Source organism: Canis aureus, chromosome 25 (assembly GCF_053574225.1).
Source record: "Canis aureus isolate CA01 chromosome 25, VMU_Caureus_v.1.0, whole genome shotgun sequence".
Lineage (NCBI taxonomy): Eukaryota > Metazoa > Chordata > Mammalia > Carnivora > Canidae > Canis > Canis aureus.
In genome coordinates this window covers 2,674,779-2,693,769 of record NC_135635.1, presented here as the reverse complement: position 1 = coordinate 2,693,769, position 18,991 = coordinate 2,674,779, and the positions used below count along the sequence as shown (strand labels likewise).

The 18,991-nt window shown below is 59.6% G+C and overlaps 1 protein-coding gene across 1 annotated transcript; it reads right to left on the bottom strand.

Moving 5' to 3' along the window:
- Positions 1-5,814: 5,814 nt before the first annotated feature.
- Positions 5,815-17,815, bottom strand: KRT82 (keratin 82). Its single transcript, XM_077871833.1, has 9 exons — positions 17,359-17,815; positions 15,313-15,521; positions 12,934-12,994; positions 12,186-12,281; positions 11,655-11,819; positions 9,511-9,636; positions 7,798-8,018; positions 7,536-7,567; positions 5,815-7,023 (listed from the first exon to the last, which is right to left on the bottom strand). Exons 1-9 carry the CDS (start codon positions 17,761-17,763, stop codon positions 6,782-6,784), a joined length of 1,557 nt encoding a protein of 518 aa, XP_077727959.1. The 5' UTR covers positions 17,764-17,815; the 3' UTR covers positions 5,815-6,781.
- Positions 17,816-18,991: the final 1,176 nt, after the last annotated feature.

The following is an 18,991-nucleotide window of genomic DNA, read 5'->3' as shown; positions in this document are numbered from 1 at the left end:
GTGATCCTCCCTTCGGAACATTTGTGGGTTCCTTCTCCCTCTCACCACCCCACTGCTGCGCTGTTGCCCCAGCCCATCACTTCTCACTGGGTCCATTGATGTGTCCTCAAGCTCCTCAAGCTAGTCTCCCTTTCCCCCTTCATCCTTTTCTTAAACAGCGCAGAGCGATCCTTTAGCAACGTGTTAGATCGTGTCATCTCTAGGCCCTTCTGGTTTCCCCTCCCACTCAGGGTAAATGGTGTACAGGACCCTCCACAGTCCGCTCTCCTGCTTTCACGGACTTTGTCACCCTCCGTCCACCCTAACGGGCTCCCGCCGCCCTGACTTCTGGTTGTCCATCAAACAGGTGGGAAAACTCCTGCCTCGGACACTCCCCGCTTGCTCTTTTCTCTGCTGGAAGCTCCTTTTCCTCAAATAGCTGCATGACCAGGTCCCTCAACTTCCAGCTCTTTGCTCATATGACACCTCCTACTTCAAGCTCCCTTCCCCACGTCCTCCCTACCCCCCCTTCCCCTAGTAGTTGTCACCATCAGAGGTACCCTCCTGCATCGATTTGCTTGTGTCTCTACTGTTCCCTGGCTGGGACAGAAGCTCCAGGATGCAGGCACTTGGTGTGATTGGTTCTGCATCCCCGGTGCTCAGGAGAGTGGGGCACGTGGAGGGAACGCTCCCGCTCTGTAGAATGCAGGAATGCCCCTCAAAGAGTCAGGGTGGGAAGAAAAGGGGGAGAAAGGAGCAGAAAGTAAAAAGAAGAGAAATTCCAGCATCTGGTTTTGGAGATACATCACGAAGAGGAGACTCCAGCCTCTAAGGTGGGTAGGCACGGCCCTGAGGACACCGCTCATGCAGAAACTCCTGTGCTCACTCGGGAGCCAGCACAGTTCGCCCTCTGGCTCTGGCCTCTTGAGCTCTGAGTCTGGGCTGCTTGGAGGAAAGGGCCAGGCCAGGGGATCCAGGAGATTGGGAGGGCGACTGGTGGACCCCTGGGGAGGCAGAAGAAGGGGGAGGAGAAGCATCGAGGACACCAGCTAGGGTGCCAGGCCAACGACAGAGACGTGACACAGCCCTCGGAGTCAGATGGACCCGGGTTCAGTCCCGTTTTGCCACCTGCCAGCGGAGTGACCTTGGCCGGCGGTGCACCGAGGACCGAGTGGGGACAGGACTCTGCTCCGGACTCTGCTTACGTGTAGAGACCTTAGAAATGAGAATACGAGGGGCTGAAAGTCAGTCTGCTTTTTAGTGTCACTGTGTGCCGGCCATTTGGAACGGTGTGGGGCAGCGAGCATGCACCCTCCGTGGCGTAGCGGTGACCTGGGGACGTCCCTTAACCTGCCTCAGCCTCAGTTTCTCCATCTGTAAGGTGGACTGACACCTCCTTCTCCTTCACAGTATTGTAGGGATGAACGTGGAGGTGCCTGGGCCATGGCAGGCGGCTGGCTACCCGCAGCTATTTCCGCCCAGCGGCCTCTCTGCTCCTCCCCTCGCTTGCCCGGGCCTCCCCTCCCTGCCAGGCGGGCACCCTGGCCCTGTTCCTGCCCACGGCGGTGCTTCCACCGCCCGCCGGTCTGGGGCTGTCCCGAGCTGGGCTTCCCGGGGCCCCAGCCGGCAGGGCCGGTGGGGCCTGTCCTGGGCTGAGGAGCCGCGTCAGCAGTTACGGTTCTGAGGCATCATTTCGCCAAGTGATGCGTAACACAACCCTCAGCCCTTTGCTCGGGGTGGCACGCGGGCGGGGCGGGGGGGTGCCCCGGGGCCCCGGGCTGGCTGGAGCCTCTGCGGCCCTGGCGGTTCCTCCTTCCTGCCCGCGGGTCTGGGGGCTGGAGATCTCCCGCTGTGCTGCGTGGGGCTGAGATGCCCGGGCGCGGGCGCGGGTGTGGGCGCAGGTGTGGGCGCGGGAGGGGAGGAGCGAGGCCGGGGATCCCAGGTGCTGGGAGGCTTTGCTAAAAGCCGCCCTCTTCAGTGTTTCCGTTTTGCCTGGAGACAATGTGTGCTGGGGAGAGACGGCACCGGGCGGTGTTCGCGCCGGGACCTGCCGCTGTGTCAAGGGAAGCTCGGGGTCCCCCAGCAGAAGGGGGGGCGGTGGGGAGATGCCGAGCCCACCCTGCCTACGCCCTCCCCCCTCTGCCCTCTCAGACTAATGAGACTGTGATGGAAGCTAAACACCCCCGCGGGAGCCAGAGAGCCCCCCCCTTGTTCGGGGCCCCCACTCTTCCAGGCAGGATGATCTCTTGCAGGTGTGATCCAGACTCCTTGCGTTGCCCACGCAGCTATCGCCTGTCCAGAGCCAAAACGATGCTCCTGGAAGGTGTGCGGCTCAGGCCGCTTCCACGGGGGTCTGAGCTAGGGGTGGCTGGGCCTGGCGTGGCGGTCACGTGCTGGCACCCAGCTGTCTTCCCTCCCCGACACAGAGGCCCTGTTCTCTCAGCTCCGTTCACGGGGCCGCTTCTGAAGCCGCTCCTCCCAGTCGAAGCCCTGGCTGGAGAGCGGCAGTGGTAGGTGCACCTGGGCCACCCAGGGGACTGGGATGACGAAGGGGTCCTGGCAAGACAAGGGCCTCTGGAGGGCAGAGGCAGCGGGCACCTGAGGGAGGAGGCAGTGGGGCCGGGAAGGGCCTCGTAGTGGGGAGAGAGGCCCCGGGTGAGGACATGGGAGATGTTCTGGGGAGGCAGGCCCAGAGACAAGGAGCTCCATTCTGGGTGCTTCCATCCTCCCCGGGATGCTGTTCCCATCCTGTCCTCACATGGGTGCTTGGGGGGGGCAGGGTTTGGATTCCTGAGGCCCAGTGGAGTGCAGTGAAGCTCTGACCTCGTGCAGACCCCCATCCTCTCCGTACCCTCGCACCTGCACCCACCTGCACCGGGCTGGCCCTGGCTCCTGGCTCCTCCTGTGCTCAGGAGCCGCTTGCCACCACTAGGAGGCACTTTTGTCCTGTCTGCCTCGAGTCAGCTCCTCAGTGCGGAGGAAAGGAGATTGGGGTGCTGCTGCGTAGCACTGAAGGGGACCCCCCAGCATATGGTCTGGAGGGGCCACCAGGCCAAGCCCACCTCACAGTGAGGGGGGCAGCCCCCCCCTCCCTCTCCACCTTTACCTGGTGGCGTGTTTCCTGGGCCTCGGCCTGTGGGCTGGAGGTGGAAGGACCGTGCAGACTCCGGGCCAGAGCATCCTTGCAGTTTTCAGGGCTTCACATGTTTGTCATCAAGGAGCTCCGCTGGCTCTGGGGCCAGGTCCAGAGTGACAGGGCTGCAAGTGGGGACTGAGGCGGGGAGGCCCTGCTCTCCTGTCCCCCTCCTCCCCTCTGCATGGTTGTGTGGGCCTGGACTCCAGACTCTCACCGGCGTGGGCACAGTGTGCTCGGGCTCCCCGTCGCTGGTCCCTGAGCCTGGAGCAGCACCTGCCCCGCCCCTGCCGCCGCCACCACCAGGCTTCCTTCCCTGGAGTCCCGCTGCCCTTCAGGGTCCAGCTTGCCTGCCCCTCCTCCTGGGGACCTTCCCAAAGCCCAGGACCAGGTAGGACCCCCAGTCACGTCCCCCTTCACAGCCATCCTCACATCTTTAATTCCCGTCCCAGGTCTGCATGCCCGGCTGGGCTGTAAACCCTGTGCGGCTTGCATCGCGGGGGCCCCACTTAGGAAATCCACAAACAGCTGGGTTGAGATACAATCCACAGGCCATATAATTAGCTCATTTATTGTTTTTATTGTTATGTTTTGAAGATCTTATTTATTTATTTTAGAGAGAGAGAGAATGCAGGCGTGAGCGGAGCAAGAGGGACAGGGGGCGGGGAGGGAATCTCACCCAGACTCCCTGCTGAGGGCACAGCCAGACGCAGGGCTCCATCCAGGACCCTGACATCATGGCCTGAGCCGAAACCTAGAGTCAGACGCTTAACTGACTGAGCCACCCGGGTGTCCCTATCATTTGCTGATTTAAAATGCACAGTCGGGGGCAGCCCGGGTGGCTCAGCGGTTTAGCGCCGCCTTCAGCCCAGGGCGTGATCCTGGGGTCCCAGGATCGAGTCCCACATCGGGCTCCCGGTGCATGGAGCCTGCTTCTCCCTCTGCCTGTGTCTCTGCCTCTCTCTCTGTGTCTCTATGAATAAATAAATAAATAAATAAATAAATAAATAAATAAATAAATAAATCTTTAAAAAAAATGCACAGTCGGGTGGTTTTGGTATATGCTCAGGCACATGCAACCATCACCATAGTCCAACTTAGAACGTTTTCACCACTTCCAAAGGGAACTTTCAGCCATCACCCCCCACCCCATCTTCTCCTCCCTCCAGCCCTAAGCAACCGCTGATTTGCTTTCTGCCTCTATGGATTCCTCTCTTCTGGACTTGCATAGGAAAGGACTCGTCGAACAGCGATCTTCATGTCTGGCTTCTTTACTCGCCGTGCGTGATGTTTTCAAGGATCGTCCCTGTGGTAGCACGTGTGAGTGCTTCGTTCCCTTTCACCACCGGATAGTATTCCATTGTGTGGACAGACTACGTTTTGATTATCCATTCATCCGTTGATGGACACTTGGGCTGTCCCCACCCTCTGGCTCTTGTGAATAATGCTGCTACGAGCACTCACATACAGGCGTTTGTGTGGACATGTGCTTTCATTTCTTCTGGGTGTACATGCCCACGAGGGAAGTGCCGGGTCCTACGGCCGCTCTGTGTTTAGAGGAAACGCCAGGCTGCTTTCCAAGGTGGCTGCACCATTTGACAGTCCCAACCGTGGGCTCTAGCTACTGCGTCTATACTACCTGTTGAGCAAGTCAACCCTGACTGGAGCTGTCTTGTTCATCACTGTGTCACCAGCCGCGGGGTGGCCTGACCCATAGCAGGTACTTGATAAATATATATCGAATGAATGAAAAAGTAAATGAATGGGTTCTTTTGAATATGCTGCTCCAGACTTCCACCCAGACTCTCTCCTCCTTACAAATCTTCTCTGTGAACCTCTCTCTGACCCCCTTTCCGGGCATAATCATTAGTTGCCTCTTCTTGTTGCTCCCATACTCTCTGCCTCTCATTATCTATGACTCCTCTCTGAGGCCAAGAGTCCCTCCAGGGTTAAGAGAGGGTCTGAGTCACCTCTGTATCACCCGCTTCTCATGCAGGGGTTGGCACAGAATAGATGCTCTGGATGGGGCCGTGGGGGAAGGGGAGCTGCACCCTGACACTCAGGAGAGGGGAGCCCCCATGGGGAGGTTGCAGTGGGCAGCTGGTTACAGGGGATCAGTGAGGCCACAGGAAGGATGTGGGGGCCCCACAGAGGGTAGATAGAAATGCTCCTACCAACTCTCATCTCCAAGTCTTGGGGTTCCCAAAGAGGGAGAGGGGTCTGAGGGTCCTCCTTTTTGGCTGGGCTTCTACCCATCTGCACAGCTTTCCCCAGGCCTGTCCCTGACCTGCCCGGAGACTGGTCCAGGATGGGGAAGCAGAACCCAGGGCTTGGCGGCTGCTAAATATAGACATGATAGCCCCCTCCCCGCAACAGGCTTTCTCTGGGGCCTGTGCAGGGGACCATGAGGTGAGGAGGCCTATACGCACAAGGCCATGGTTTTTAACATGGCAAGTGTCTTGCAATCTATTGGGGTGTGATATGTGGATTTTAAATGCAAATCGTATGGATCCGCATTTATTCCACAGGCTGCTTACCAATCATCCATATGTAGCTTTTCCATCTGTATGATAACCTTCATTTCCACTCCCAAGCCCCCCCATCCCAGCTCCCAGGTCCCAAATCTGCTCATTGGTTCCCCTTCAGCCTCCTTGCACCCCACAGATCAGGTGGGGGTGCAAGAAATAATCCTGATGCCTGCAGTCTGTGAACAGTCAGTTTATTGGGAACAGAGAAGCCCAGAGGCTCATGGCAGAGATGGTGGCTCCCTGGGTGGGTGGCAGGATGCAACACTAGGGGCCTCTGGGGAGACGGGGTCAGGGCGACACCTCTTTCTGTGCAGCCCCTGAGCCAAAGCCTCCCAGTTTCTGGGCAGCCCCATATCACTGTAGCCAGGAAAACCCGTTCACATCAGCCCAAAAGCAAGAGGTTCTAAAAGGAGACAGAGCAGGAGGTGGGGGGTTGGCCTGGGGCCGGGGCGGGCTATGTACAGAGGGTGGGGCGGGGGCTTGATTCCGCTGGGCCAAGGGTGTCAGCTCTCGACCGTCTCTCCGTCCAGTAAGTTCCCCACATCCCCTTGCCTTTGTTTTGGCATTTCCCGGCCGTCAGCTGCCAACGGGACTCAGGAAAAAGATGTATTTTCAGTGTGAGTTCCGCAGCCCTGAGCAGGGAAATCTAGTGCCCAAAGACCGCCTCTTGATTCCGTGTGCCACCCGAGAGGGCCGTTAACAGGTCTAGAGCGATCCTGAAACGCGGGCACCTGGCTCCGGAACTCAGAGTGGGATTCGGGTGATCGCCGCGGCGCGTGTGTTAGCTGGGTGCTAAAAGGAGTTCGCTTTTCTCGGGGGCATGAGAGTGTAAGGGGGCGGGGAGCCTGCAGGGGTGTGGGGCCGGGAGACTGGCTCTGTGGGGAAACTTGCAGGGGACGGTCCACAAAGCGGAGCTTTGATGCCTTCACCCCCAGGGGCTGGCTCCGGGTGGCGCACAGCTAAGTGAAAGGTAACTCCTGAAGATGCCCGAGGGGCGCCTCTCAGAAAACCCCAGAGAAACCTGCGGTCGGTACAGGAAGGCGGGGTTTGGAAACATCCTTGTCTTCAGCCCTGGTTGGGGGACGGCATCCAGGCTGCGGGCTGGAAGCCTGTCCTTGGGCTTCCAGCCTCTGGGGCCGTGCTAACACTTGTGGGGGGAGGCGCTGCCCCCAGCGCCCACCTTCGTGCTGGGGCTCCGGCCGCTCACGCAGCCCAGTACCCCTTGGGGCTCGCAGGGGATGTAGACTTCGCCGGAGCCCACTACGCTGCAGCCCCCGCTGCTCTTGAGGACCCCAGGGGCCCCTGGGCAGTATTCGGTCCTCAGGACGGGTGTGCTGACCGTGCATGGCTCGTAGAGGACTGCGCCTTTGGAGCTGCTCACAGCTGTGGGAACAGGGAGGGCTGCTTAGGGTCCTGCGGCCTGTGGCTCTAAGGGCATTGCCCTGAGGTGTCTCAGCCAGGCCATCCCCCCGCCTGCTGCCACTCGCCAACGGACACCCCCACGCCAGCCACCGACTTTCTACTCTAGCCACAAAAAGTGCTTAGAAGCTGTCCTCTTCCTCCCAAAGCCTCGGCTTCCGCTTCACGCTTGTTTCTACTTGTCTGAGCCTGCTTCCCAACTGCTTTCTCCAGAGAGGCATCCCCTCGTCATGATGGTTCCCAGCAGCTTCTAGACCCCAAAGCACTGAGGCCCTGCTGCATATCTGCTCCTGATTCTGCCCCCCAAAGTGAAGTACAGCCTCTCCGTCTGGCCAGGAGCTCCCGGCAGATAGAGCTCCTCCTTGGGAGGGGGGGGGCTTGCCCGCAGCCTGGGCAGGGGGCAGTGTGGCCTGTCCTTGTTGGGTTGATCGGCCCCCACGACCCCAGAGCCCCCGCAGGAATGCTCATCTACTCACAGATATTCACGGGCCCGATGCCCTCGCACAGCCTGGAGTGAGGGGAAGAAGACACAAGGAGACCGCGTCAGAGAGAGCAAGGCTGATGAAGGGGGTGGGGGCACCCATCCTCCTGCCCCCGCTGCGGCCCTGCACTGCGTGAAGGGGTGGCGCTGGGGATTCTGTGCCCTTTGGGGCTTCCCCCTGACCGTGGGGTGGGCAAGCGGAGCCCCAGGAAGCAGAGGGCGGGAGGACCTGGCCGTGATGGGCAGCCGGGCCTCACCTGTGCTCCTCGCCCTCCAGCAGCCGCCTGTAGGTGGCGATCTCGATGTCCAGGCCCAGCTTGGAGTTCATCACCTCCTGGTACTCCTTGAGCAGGCAGGCCATGTCCTGCTTGGCCTTCTGCAGGGCGGCCTCCAGCCCCGCCAGCTTGCACTTGGCGTCGCCGAGGGCCGCCTCGCCCTGCTGCTCCGCCTGAGTCACGGCGGCCTCCAGCTTGCAGCGCTGGGGGCGAGGGCACAGAAGGGCATTACTGGGGGCTCCCTGGAGCCCAAAGCTGACTCTCAGAAAAACGGGGAGAACATGGTCATTAGGAGATAATTAAAAAAAAAAATATATATATATATAGGTCTCTGCCTCCAGTTCCTGGCACAGAACCCTAAAAGTCTTGCAAATCTCCCAAGTGGTAAGAGCATTAGGAGCATCTTTTGTTTTGATATTTGGTCTCGGACCTTGGGTTCTGACACAAAGTTCTCAAATCCCTTGGGATTCGTGGATGATAGCAGTGTCTTTTGTTCCAATGAGGTGAGTCTGGGTGAGTCCCGCATGGCTCCTGGGGGGCGGCTGGTCACCAGAACAACCAAGCCATGCCCAGAAGCTTGGAATTTTCAGCCCCCCAGCCCCATGACCAGAGAGAGGGAAGGAGCTGGAGATGGACTTAATAACTGGTCATGCCCAAGAGAGGAGGCCTCTACAAAATTCCCCAAAGTATGGGATTCACAGAGCTTCCAGGTTGGTGAACAAGTGGGGGTGCTGGGACGGTCGTGTGCCCAGAGAGGGGCATCGAGGTTCCGCGTCCTTCCCGTCTAGCCCGCCCTATGCCTCTCTTCCATCCGGACGTCCACCCGGATTCTTGATCATATCCTTTTATAACAAATGGCTAAATAGTGGCTGAACTGTTTCCCTGAGTTCCGTGAGCCACTCCAGCAAATTAATCGACTGGAAGAGGGGGTCGTGGGAACCTCTGATGGGTCAGAAGCACGGGTGACAACCTGGACCTGCCATGGGCATCTGAAGTGGGGGCGGTCGTGTGGGACCCTGACCCTGTGGGATCTGACCCTCTCTCCGGTTAGATAGTGTCGGAGCTGAGTTGAGGCGTAGGACACCCGCTGGGTGGCATAACCGGCCGCGTGGGCAGATTTGTGAGTGTGGGAGTGAGGCGACAGTAAAGGGAACACATAGGAGGAGGAAGGGGATTTCCTTCCCAGTCGTGGTGACATGCCAGCTTCAAAGCTGCTGTGCATCTCGTCCTGGGGCCGTGACATCTGGTTTCTCCAGGGACGTGGGTCCAGCTCTACCTGTGACACTTCAAGGAGATCTTGGGGCTAAGACTTCAAGTGTCTGGCTGGGTTTCACCAGCCTAGGAGAACAGAGTGGGTCTGTGTTTATGGACACCTGGGAGTCACCTGGAATTTTTCAGGATCACAGGACTGGAGTCTTTGGGTTAGAAGGGGCCGTGGCGACCACTTTTTCTGTGCCCGCACCTAGGGGAGCATCCTTGCTATTTCCCCTGTGACCAAAGGTTGCTTAGGGTCCGTCCGGACCTCGCTGTCTCCCAAGGCCGCTCCTGCCTGCGGTGGGCCAGCTTCTGTACCGACGGCCTGCGCCCCCCGGAGTGAGGGCCAGACGTCCATCCCCTCCTCCCCGCGCTCCCAGGGAGAACGGAGCCGCCCCGGGACAGCGCGGTGGGGCCTCCCACCAGGCTTCCTGGCCTCACCTGGGCTTTCACGGCCTCAATCTCTTGCTGAAGCCGCTGGATCAGCTTGTTCATCTCCAGGATCTCGTTCTTGCGGTTGCGGAGGTTGTCACAGTGGTTCCCGGCTGTCAGCCGCAGCTCCTCATACTGCAGAGACCCCGGGAGCCGGCGGTCAGAGCCCAGCCCCGCACCCGCACCCGCCCCGGCCCCCGCAGCGCAGCGCCCCTTCTCACAGTCGGGAGTCTCTCCTCCCGTGGCTGCCTTGCCCAGGCTCTCGGGATTCTCACGCTTGGGCTGCTCCCCGGCCCCTTTGCATTTCTGGTCAGTTTGGGGGTCCTTTCCTGGGCGGCTGCTTATTTCCTTCCCCAGCTCCGAACCTTCAAACTTACTAAACGCCGCTCCTAGCTCTCCTTCTCTCTGTTTAGCTGTTCTGTGGCTCTTCTTCGTCCCCCTCGCCCAGAGCCCCAGGGTCTCCTGAGCGCTCCTTCCCCTTTAGACTTCCCTCTTGGATCCTAGGAGGGGTTTCTGTGCTCGGCCTGCAAGGCCTAACGGATCTGGGAGTGAGGACAAACCGCATCGGCCTCACCAGGGTGAGAACCTTCGGATATTCTCCTCCAAAACCATTGAAAACAGAATGCAACGTTACTTCCTACTCTGGCTTAACTTTTTTTTTTAAACCATTGCAGCAAAAAATAAATAAATAAATAATAAATAAAATAAAAATAAAATAAAATAAAATAAATAAATAAACCATTGCAGCTCCAAAATCAATCTCTGAATCATGTTTTATCAATCACACCTATAGATGCGAGAAATTAGCCGACTTTAGGTTTTCTGCCCATGATGGATGGGAGCCCTTTGCACAGAGAAGGCAAAATAAGTGATTAAGCACAAATCACTCCCTTGGGCTCTTTTGTTATTCGGCTGCTGCGACAAAGCCTACAGCTGCCCAACCAATGTGCACCCTCCTCTTCTTCCAAAGAGCTCTGTTTCTGTTTGGGGTGGCAGCGAGCCTCAGAAGGGAGGCCTGGCTTTTGCATTAATGAGGTCTGTGGGTAAGGCTTCCAGGAAAGCTGTTTCGAGTGGGGGAGAACCCAGCTGGCCTGTGTCTTTTGCCCCGTGTTCTTCTTCCTACCCGGAACAAGCATGCGAGATTAGCAATATGGCAGCCTCATTGGGACATGAGGCGACCGTGGGGACTATGGCAACGTTAAGGACGGCGGAGCAGAAAGCTGGAAGGAGCCGTGTCCCTGACGGCAACAGAAAACCCCTGTGTCATCTGTGGGCAGTCTATTTCCGTGGCCTCTTTGCGGGCAGGGACGGTGTGACTCTCAGTATCCTCATGGTCCATCCATGCCACCCCAGTAAGGCCGTCCTTCCCTGGCCGCCCTATTTAAAACCTCATTCCCGCACCACTCCCTTCACTTCATGCTGATTGGTTTTCTTCAAAGCACACGCCACCGCCTCACACACATCCACGGTACTGAGTCACCCCGTTTATCGCCGGGCCCTCCCCTGCTGCCCCTGCCTCTAAAAGGAAAGTGACCCGAAGGCAGGGTTTGCCGTCCGTTCTGTAACCTGCTGGGATCCAGCCCCTAGGACGGTGCGTGGCATATGACGGATGCTCGACAAACGGTTGTTGGATGAATAAATGACGGAGCAAATGAATGCGTGGTGCCTTTCACAGACAGGGCGGGAGACACGGAGGTGATACTAGTCGTGAAATCAAGTTGCCCTCGGGGGTATCAAGCTCCCTCCCAGCAAGCACCTGATTCCCTAAGTCTGGGGCCGCCTTAACGACCGCTCGTGCCCTGCCATTAGCGACCGTTGCGCCACAGCCTCCCCGACGCCCCGAAGCCCAGGGCCCTCTTTGCAGCCATTGCCAATTAGTGCCTCCTGAGTGCTGCTTAGAGGAAGGCCTCCAGGGCGTCTGTGCGTGGGGAGCGCTGGGACGCCCCGGCGCCCTGATGACAGGCCTGGGCTGTCGGTGGGGTCCCCTCCCACACCCTCTGCGGGGACCTGGCCTGGGGCCTGGCAGAAACAACAGGACCCAAGGCTCATGGGGTTCCCTATGGCTGTGGTGCAATGCAGCCCTCGTCACCCTCTCACTCGCTCCCTGGGGGACAGGAGGCTGGGGTCCCCACCCCGTCCTGCCCGGGCCTCACCCGGCTCTGGTACCAGGCCTCAGCTTCGGCTTTGCTGCGGCTGGCGATGTCGTCATACTGGGCCTTGATCTCGGCGATGATGCCATCCACGTCCAGCTCCCGGCTGTTGTCCATCTTCACAATGACGGAGGTCTCGGAGATCTGAGACTGGAGCAGGCACATCTCCTGGGGTGATGGGGGGGCGGCAGGTGGGAAGGCGGGAGTATTTTGAGGATGGAGACGGGAGGGGACAGCTCTCGCCTTCCCAGAGCAGATTTGCACGGCACCTTGCGTAGCTGTCTCGAGCCTCCCGTCACCAACCTACTCCTCGTCCCCCCTCTAGTTATGCAGACCCAAGAGCCGAGGCTTGGCCCCTGTGAATCCTGGGAGCCTCCCCGCCTGAGAACCAGCTGTTTGAGCCGATTTCTTCCGGGGCTCACCTTTGGGGCCGCCTGCCCTGGACAGCACCCGCTGGCAGGAGCGCTCCCTCCCCACCGTGCCCACCCAGCCGGCCCCTGACTGAGCATCTGTGGGCGGTGGGGCTGCAGGTACCTCTTCGTACAGGCCTTTCAGGAAGTCAATCTCCTGGACCAGAGCCTCAGCGTTGGTCTCCAGGTCAGCCTTTATCAGGAAGGCCGTGTCCACCTCCTGCAGCCAAGCAGAGACAACCATAACCTGGGGCCGGGGGACCACGACACGGCCACCCCCTCTTCCCACTGGGCCACCTCCCAGGCAGGCCGGTGGCGGGTGTGAGACCACGTGCAGGCCTGCGTGGAAGTGGAAAGGCGACAAAGCCAAGGATGGAGGGAGGGGTCCCAGCCCAGGACCCCGTGCCTGAACCTGGCACCCTGATGGGGAAGGCTCTGATGGAGCTGGTTTTGAAGGGGCCTTGACTGCGGCTTCTCTGAGTCCGCTTTGTGAAGCACGGGCCATAGAGCACCTCGGTGCTATCGTTTTCCTCTTTTGTGGTCCGAGCCAGTTTCTGTTTGATTTTTGATTTGGCCTGGGCTGTATCTCCAACCGCTAGGGCAGGTGTACGTACGACCCTAACGGGTCGGGACCACGTGAGCCGGGAGTGGAGGCGGGTCAATCACTGCCTTTCTGCAAGAAGTGGGGGAAGGCTGGCTTTCCTCTTTCCCAGGGTCAGTGGGGTTGGCCCTAGGCCCCGAGGGGTGAGAGGCCCCGTCGGGGGGTGGGGGGTGGGCTGCGGACACGTGTGGACCCTGTCAGGGGCTGAGTGTGGCGAGGCCACCTGGGCCGGCTGGGGGGGCTTCTGTCTCCCTGGGACCGACCCCCTCACCTTCTTCAAGGCGACAAACTCATTCTCGGCGCAGGGCCGCAGGGAGAGCTCCTCTTCATACCTGGTGGATGGGCGGGAAGAAATATCCTAGTCTGGCTTGGGGTTTGGAAGCAGCCTTGGTATCCAGCCTGAGGGAGGGCCGGCGGGGGAGGGAGGCGGGGAATCCTGCCTCTCACTGCCTTAACGCCCTAAGGACCCCGTCGTCACTGGACACCTCCAGGCCCTCCAGCCGCTCAGGACAGAGCACTGTCGCCATGGCCTCTCTGTAGCCACCTTGTGTGCTTATCTCCCTCCTTGCGTGCTTATCTCCCTCCCCGCCACCCAGTAGCCTGTTCCTGTGATTAGTCATCTTCAGGGAAGTCCTTCTTAAGGCCCCCTTCATTCCACCTTGCTGCCCAGGAAGCCCATCTCATCCAGCTGTTTGCTCTGGGAAGGTGTTGAGGAGTTGGCTGCCTGCAGCTGGCACCTCTGTCTCTCCTCGGGGTGGTTCTCAGATCGGGCTGCAGACCCTGGAGTCCCAGCCCGCCCGGTCCTTCCCCGCCAGGAGAGGTCTGAGCCGGGCCTCCACTTGCAGCTCACTTGCAGAGGTAGCAATTACCCACTTTACCGAGCCGTGGAGACAGCCCGACCACCTCCTCCAGGCTCCGAGGGAGCTCCTCGCCCACTCACTGTCGCCCTGGGCAGCGGAACCAGGGCCAGGGGTTCCCTGTGGCCAGGATGACTCAGTCTGCCGAGGGATGTGGAGCCATTAAACGCCTCACTGAGCTTCCCGACGCCCGTCCTTCCTTATTCCGGCCTCAGCGTGGGCCCGGCAGCCGGAGCCTTCTGTCCGGGTGTGAATCCCAGCTTGGTCAGGTGCTAGCCACGTGACTCTGGGTAAGGGACTCGGGTCGGGGACCTGTGGGAGCCTCAGCTTCATCATGTACAGAACGAGAATAACCCCGGTCCGGCCTCACGGAGCTGCCGCGAGCCAACACGGGCCACGGGTTAGTGTCTGTCCGGCACGCGGACGCCACCAGTGCTGGCCGTGACCGGCAAAACGGCGCTTCGTCTCATCCCTCTACCCCCACCGCCACTTCCCAGCCCAAAGTCCTCCTTGTGAGCTGCAAACCACATCTCCCGCCGAGAAGGGCATCGCCCCTGCCGCGAGGGCCGGCCTCGCCGTGCCTCTCCTGTCGGGCTCCGCTTGAGTGGTCTCACCTGGCGCACTCTGGCCCCTCTTATCACCTGCTCCCATCCCTTCCGCTTTACTGGGATCTACTCTGGACTCCCTTTTTGTAAGGCCCAACTGGAAGGAAATTTCATCATGGCCCCGAGCAAATGGCACCTCCTCCGGGGAGCTCTCCTGGGCCCCGTGTGCACTCTCAATGTCTGGGCTTTCTTCTCCGCCTCCGTCCTGTCTCCCGTCATCACTGTTGGATCGTGTGTGTGGAGGTCTGTGCCCGACGGGGGCATCTTGAGGGCAGGAGCCAGCTCAGCACAGGGTCTGGCACCAAGTAGGCATGTGACCGACACCTGCAGCTCAAGCGCCTGCCACGTGGCTCCATGCTGCTGATGCACGTCCCCTGGGAACCATTGCTCTGAGCATACTTGCCCTGCTTCTTGTCAATGGAAATGTGTCTCTCTCTACCTTCCCCCAGCAACCTGTGCTCCCAGGGGACCCTGGGCCCAGAGACACCCTCCTAGGACCCATGAGACAGTGTGTCTGGGCCTCAAGCCTCTTGCAGGCACTGGACCTAGAAGCCTGCTCTTAGTTGACATCTATTTCCCGGCTACCTTCTCCTGCGAGTCAGGCCGGGAGCCGAACCTTAACCACAAGAACTGGGGACGTAGAGCCCTGAAGGTGAGGAGGGGTGATGGCTTCCAGCTGTGGACACCGGGTCTGGAAGCTGGATGTTGGGGAGTGAGAGGAAACATGGGCTGTGGTGACAGCTTGGGTGCCGTCCCGAGAGGAGCCGAGAAGGGCTTATCGGGGGAAGGGACAGCGGGAGCAAAAGCTTGAACGGAAGAGGGTTTGGGGGGCGAGTTTGGGGAATGAGACATAGTTCCGCACCTGGACGGGGATGGTTGGAAGATACAGCAGGGCGGGTGGTGGAGCGGAGCCCCGGCTGCTGGAAAAGGCGGGAGCAAGAGCGGGTACCACGTTGGGATGACTGAGCGAGCGTGGGGCAAGGGAGGTGCAGACAAACACACAACCTCAGAGCTTCTACCGCGAGCTCTGCCCCACGGGCGGTGTCCCCGGCGCTGTGCCTGTGTCATCCCGCTGCACTGACGCCTCACCTAATCAACCAAGTTTTAGGCCTCCCGTTGCATAGGTGGGGAAACTGAGGCCCAGGCTGTTGCACGTGCCTTGGAGGGGTGAAAGTGGGCCACACTCACTTTTTCTTGTAGCTTTCCAGTGCGTCCTGGAGGCTGCAGAGCTCCGACTCCAGCCTGGCCCGATCGCCCGCCACGCAGTCCAGCTGCCTCCGAAGGGCGCAGATGTAGGCCTCGAAGATGGGCTCTATGTTACTCTGGCAGCATCTCTGCTGCTGCATGAAGTTCCACTTGGTCTCCAGCAGCTTGTTCTTCTGCTCCAGGAACCGGACCTGCAGCCAAGCACAGGATGTCACCGGAGAGCAGGGAGCTGGGGACCACGGCTGGGAGCCTCTAAGAGGTGGCGGGTGGGTGGGCAGCGCGCTCTTGCTCCCGGCACGCTGCCGCCAGCGAGCTGCAATTTTCAGATGAGGCTGTCCGCATAGACTGGCCCCTGAGGATGTGTCTCCACAGCTCCCCTGGCCCAGGCGAGCTTTCCTAAGACCCCCACTTTCCACCCAGGGGTCGCGCATTGTCATGGAAGGAGTACTGGCCCCAGAGGCCACCTTCCAGCGCTGCCTGCCGACCTCCCACGAGCCTTGCGACCTTGGCCAACACATCCTGTCCCTTGGAGCCTCGCTTGGCTTCCTAAGGCTCCTGCGTGGTATCGGGTATGGGAAGCACTTCGTGAGTCCTCATACTGGTGTCAGCCGGTGACACTACGCCTGGGAGTTCAGGCTTGCTTTGGTCGCAGCCCAGGGACACTCAGGGGAGGTCAGGTCGAAGACTTTGTCCCAGGACTCCAAGCCCTTTCCCCTGACTCTGCTGCGCTCTGTGTGGCTGCGTCCAAAATGTGTCCCTGTCACGGCAACGGGGAGAGCTCCCGCCAGCCGGGCTTCTCCCTTTGTGGGTTTAGAACCCGAGATTGGGAGAAGCCGAGTGAGCCCATCACGGCCACACCATCGGCTGCTGGCGGAGGGAGCACGGCGCCCGATCCTTGAGAGGAATCTGCGGGGCCAGCGATGTGGCCCTACGTCCGGAGCCGCCCCCGAGGTGCTGCGATGTTGCTGACGATCAGGGCCCAGAACCTAATGAGCTTTAAAGGTAAAACTGTGGGCAGCCCTGGTGGCTCAGCGGTTTGGCGCCGCCTTCGGCTTAGGGCCTGATCCTGGGGACCTGGGATCGAGTCCCACGTGGGGCTCCCTGCATGGAGCCTGCTTCTCCCTTTCCCTGTGTCTCTGCCCCTCTCTCTGTGTCTCTCATGCATAAATAAATAAAATATTAAAAAAAAAGATAAAACTGCAAGTGGGACAGTTCTCATTTACTAAAATAAGTTTCTTTCTGGAGCACTTTTAGGTATATGACCTCGTTTGATTCCCCCATTGCCACGGCCCTTCCCCGCGGGCGGCCAGCGCCCTGAGGCTGAGAAGTGACAGCGTTGGCACAGGGCCTCGGGGAGCCGGCACGAGTGGGGCCAACGCCAGGGCTCAGGCCGCCTGACTTCTGACCCAGGATTCTTTGCCCTCCGCCCGGGGCCGGGGGCGGCAGAAACACCGGCTCAGCCCCTGATCCCAAGAGCCTCCCCGGTTGTCGGGACAGGTGCAAAGGCACCTGCTTGAAGTCTGCTTGGTCACTTCTGTGCCTTTCAAGGCTTGGGTGACAGCGACCCTGTGTTCCCAGCTCTGAGTGCTCCATCTTCTCCTCCTACCAGGCCTACACCGGAGGCAAGCGTGGGGTCAGGGGGCCCATCCCTGCCTCCAGACCCAAGGGTCTCGCCCCCGCTCAGGCACTCAGAAGGCGGCCCTATCGTTAGAGCCTCCTCTGCCTCATTGGTTTTTCTTTTTGGCTCTATCATTGCTTTGGAAGTTCCTCTTATAGTCTGACCTCAGGCAGCCCTGGTGATTTCATCAGATGTTGTTCAGAGAGAGATGACAAGAGAGTAAGACAAGAACCAGCAGGTAGAAATGTCTAGTGCTGAGCCCGACTGAAGCGGCTTTCAAGGGTTCGTGGTCATGCCGTGCGGCAGAGGCCAATCACCTCGGCTTCCCAGTTGCCTCTCCCTGCCTCCCTGGACCAGACGCGAGGCGCTCTCTGCCCCCACAGCCCCGGAGCATGGCGCCTCCCTGTTACCTTGTTGATGAAGGATGCAAAGCGGTTATTCAGGCACTTGATCTGCTCCTTCTCGTCCCTTTTCACCCTCTGCACGGCCGGGTCGATCTCCAGCTCGAGCGGGACCAGCAGGCTCTCGTTGATGGTGACGGGGGCGATGCAGGCCGAGGGTCCGGAGACGGCCCCCACTCGGTACCCGAAGCTAGGCAGGCCGCACCTGGAGGCCACCCGGGGCCTCCCGAAGCCCACGTTGCACAGGCTCCGGGAGCCCAGGCAGCCCAGGGCTCGGAGGCCCCCCCCGCCCCCGGGCCGGCACGGCCCCTTGCTCACTGCATGGTGGGCGACCATCCGGGGCAGCACCGCCGAGCACGAGCTGAAGCTCTGACCGCCGCACCTGGAGCCCAGCTGGAAGGAGCGGCACGACATGGTGGGACAGAGGCAGAGAGGCACAGAGGCGGCCGGCGGGGAGAGCTCGAGGGCCCAGTTATCAGGCCAGCCCAGCTTCCACCCTTTTATCTGGTGGTGGACGGAGGGCTGGGCAGGGTCAAACCCCAAATCACCATTAACAAGTTTATAAGCTTGGGATATTGGCAGCTGCTAAGTACCAAGGTGGATAATTAGGGTAGCAGAGAGCAAAGGGAAGGAGCCAGTGGACAGTGCTGGTGTCCTCTTTCCTTGTTTATGGGGGTGACGAAAGCGGCCTGCCAGACAGGCGTTTGGCATGCTGGGTGGCTCAGCATCGAGGAAAGGGAGAGTTAGGACTTCATGACATTTCATGGCAGGGAGAGGCATGAATTATATGCCCCTGTTGCCCAAGACTAGAGGCAAATTAACTACGCTTGGGGATGCTCTATTTCCCCAAGGCTGCTTTTCTGCCAACGTGCCAGACCCTCCACGGGTTCCTAGGTGCCCTAGAAGCTCCCTGGGAGAGAGGATTTTGGAGTGGGCGAAGCCTCCCCAAGCCAGCTGGGCCCTGCCCCTCAGGTCAGGCGGGTGCTGGCTGTGGCTTAGTGTCACTAGGGCTCCCGACGTTGACTCTTGTCCGTGGGGCCCATTTAGTCCAAAAGAGCCTGCAGGGGACTCAAGAGGAGCTGCTTTGCTCCCCGGGGAGGGGAGAGGAAGAGGGACGCTCCCCCCAAGACTCTTTGGATCCTCCAAGATGGTATCAGCTTTATGTTGACACTATTGTGTCATCAGCCTCTTGCCTCTTGTCCCCACCTCATCTCTAGGCTATCTCGAGGTAGACAGAGCCTGTCCTGGCCTGAGGACATTCCCAGAGACCGTTGCTGACCTCAGGGATTGCTCAGATGGATGCAGGATGCAGGCTTCGTCCCCATCACCCGGGTCACAGCCCTTTGGAGATGCTTGAAATGCCCCCTAATCCTCTAATCCTCTTCCCGCCTCGTTTCCATCAGTTCTATCCGTGAGGCATCTACTGTGGCCGACTGTCTTACCCCGCCACACTGGCTTCTTCTTCTTTTTTTTTTTTTTCTTCTTTTCCAGGTCACAATTAAGCCAGTAATAATAATAGTAACATTTATGGGGCGTTTACTGAGTCCTGGGACCACCGTGAGCTCTACACCCACGATCTCATTTAATTGTATGGCAACACCATGGTGTCATTTCTGCTTTACATAAAGATGAGGAAAGTAAG